The 1720-nt window shown below is 38.9% G+C and overlaps 1 protein-coding gene across 1 annotated transcript in view; it reads right to left on the bottom strand.

Moving 5' to 3' along the window:
• The window catches only part of LOC107600035 (protein-methionine sulfoxide oxidase mical3b-like), a 4369-nt gene extending 3435 nt beyond the window's left edge, over nt 1-934 (bottom strand). The window contains exons 1-2 of the mRNA XM_016291800.1: nt 605-934; nt 302-509 (exon numbers count right to left, since the gene is read on the bottom strand). Coding sequence (XP_016147286.1) covers nt 302-509; nt 605-865 — 469 coding nt within the window. The 5' untranslated portion in view covers nt 866-934. The remainder of the gene's footprint in view (nt 1-301; nt 510-604) is intronic.
• Nucleotides 935-1720: the final 786 nt, after the last annotated feature.

The raw sequence follows: 1720 nt of genomic DNA, 5'->3' as shown, positions 1-1720 counted from the left end.
AAAAAACTATAACAAGGCCACTTTAAAAGCAAAGAAATAATTTAATTAATTAATAAAAAATGATTTAAAATATTATTGGGGAAAAAGTAGGTTGGGACTTTTATTCACTGGAAATTGATTGTGAAAAGTGGGCGTTAACCAATAGCCTGCCTGGCATAGATGATGTCACCTGGAAAGGAAGTTGTTTCAGAAGTGGAGCAAGCTTTTTTTCTTTGGAATAATTTGCACTGATGAACTGTGTGCAATAAAACCACAAATGTGTATTCAACTGAGTTCTGAGTTCAAGTTCACATTAACTCACTGATATGGTCTATGGCTCCAGCACAGAACTTCCCGTAGAACTTTTTGGCCCCCAAACCACGGAGGTCCTGGATGGTGAACGGCCAAAGGTGAAGAACATTGTTCCGTGAGAAAGCATCTCGCTTTTCCACCAGAATCACCCTGGCGCCAAGAAATCGCAGCTCTATAGCGGTCCGCAATCCACACGGACCTGCACCTATGATTAGACACTGAACACACAACAAAAACCTGCATGTGAAACAGTTTTCAGCACGCTAGTGAAGAGAACTCTCTCTTGCAATGCACTGCGGGTGACTCTTTGTACCGTGGTGCTGGTGCAAGCATGGCCTCTCATGTATTCTCTCTGGCTGGCTCTTTTATCCAGTTTGGCCCATAGTGCTTTGGCCTTCCAGTAGTGCAGTCTGCTCCTCAGGGTGTGGTAGAACTGCGGCTGACCGCTGGGATGCAGCTTCAGCTCTTCACACAGCTCCTGGAAGGCCCTGAAGGTCTCCTTGCATGTGGCGGCTTGAACAAAGGCATCGAACAGGGCGTGCACATGACACGTTTTAGACTGCCCGTCCCACATATCTGCTCCTCAAACGACCACGATGACCCACACAGGAGTCAGCTCACCTCCAGAAGGCACCAGACACAGGACATCTGAGGAAGAGAAATTATTTCTGGCGACTGCAGGCTGATTTTGGAAACATGGGGAAGAGATGAACATGGAATAGGGAACAGAGAAAGCAATCCGCATAGATAGGCTGTGAAGCAGATTTTTTTGTGAAGTCAGCAAAAGTGCTGCCACATTCTTATTCCTCGCTATCCACCTTCACATCATGTTCCACTCAGACACATGTCTCTCATTAACTCCTCAACTCAATGACACTCAACGTGTCACTGCTTATATAACAGATATTTTTATGAGAGCCATTTTATTGACACAAATATATATTTATATTGAAATTAAATTAATTGAATTGCCTTGGACTCTGGTGTTGCACACATACACACATCACTTTCCTACTAATTATTATAAGTGCAATAAATAACTTGTGATATAAATGATTAGTAATATTTAGTATACTATATTAATAAATAAACTATATTGTTATAATTAGTGAATATACTACAGATACAAGGTTCAGAGTGAATAATTAGTTGATACTTGGACATTTTGAGTTCATCATTAGTGTCATTTCCCAAAAAAAAAAATGCATTGGTGAATTGATAATGCAAAATCTCTGTTTTCAAATGTTTTTAATAATTTTGAGTAAATAAATAAACAAATAGATAAATAAAAAAAAACAAAATAATATTTCATTTCACCAATTTTGTAAATCTCATTACCTATGATTATATTGTATTATCTGAATGTATGTTTATCTGTATTATATCAAGCATAGATAACTATAGATACTATGTGTGTGTGTGTGTGTGT

This window comes from Sinocyclocheilus grahami, unplaced genomic scaffold, assembly GCF_001515645.1.
Source record: "Sinocyclocheilus grahami isolate Dianchi unplaced genomic scaffold, SAMN03320097.WGS_v1.1 scaffold276.1, whole genome shotgun sequence".
Classification (NCBI taxonomy): domain Eukaryota; kingdom Metazoa; phylum Chordata; class Actinopteri; order Cypriniformes; family Cyprinidae; genus Sinocyclocheilus; species Sinocyclocheilus grahami.
This window is presented reverse-complemented; position numbering and strand designations above follow the sequence as displayed.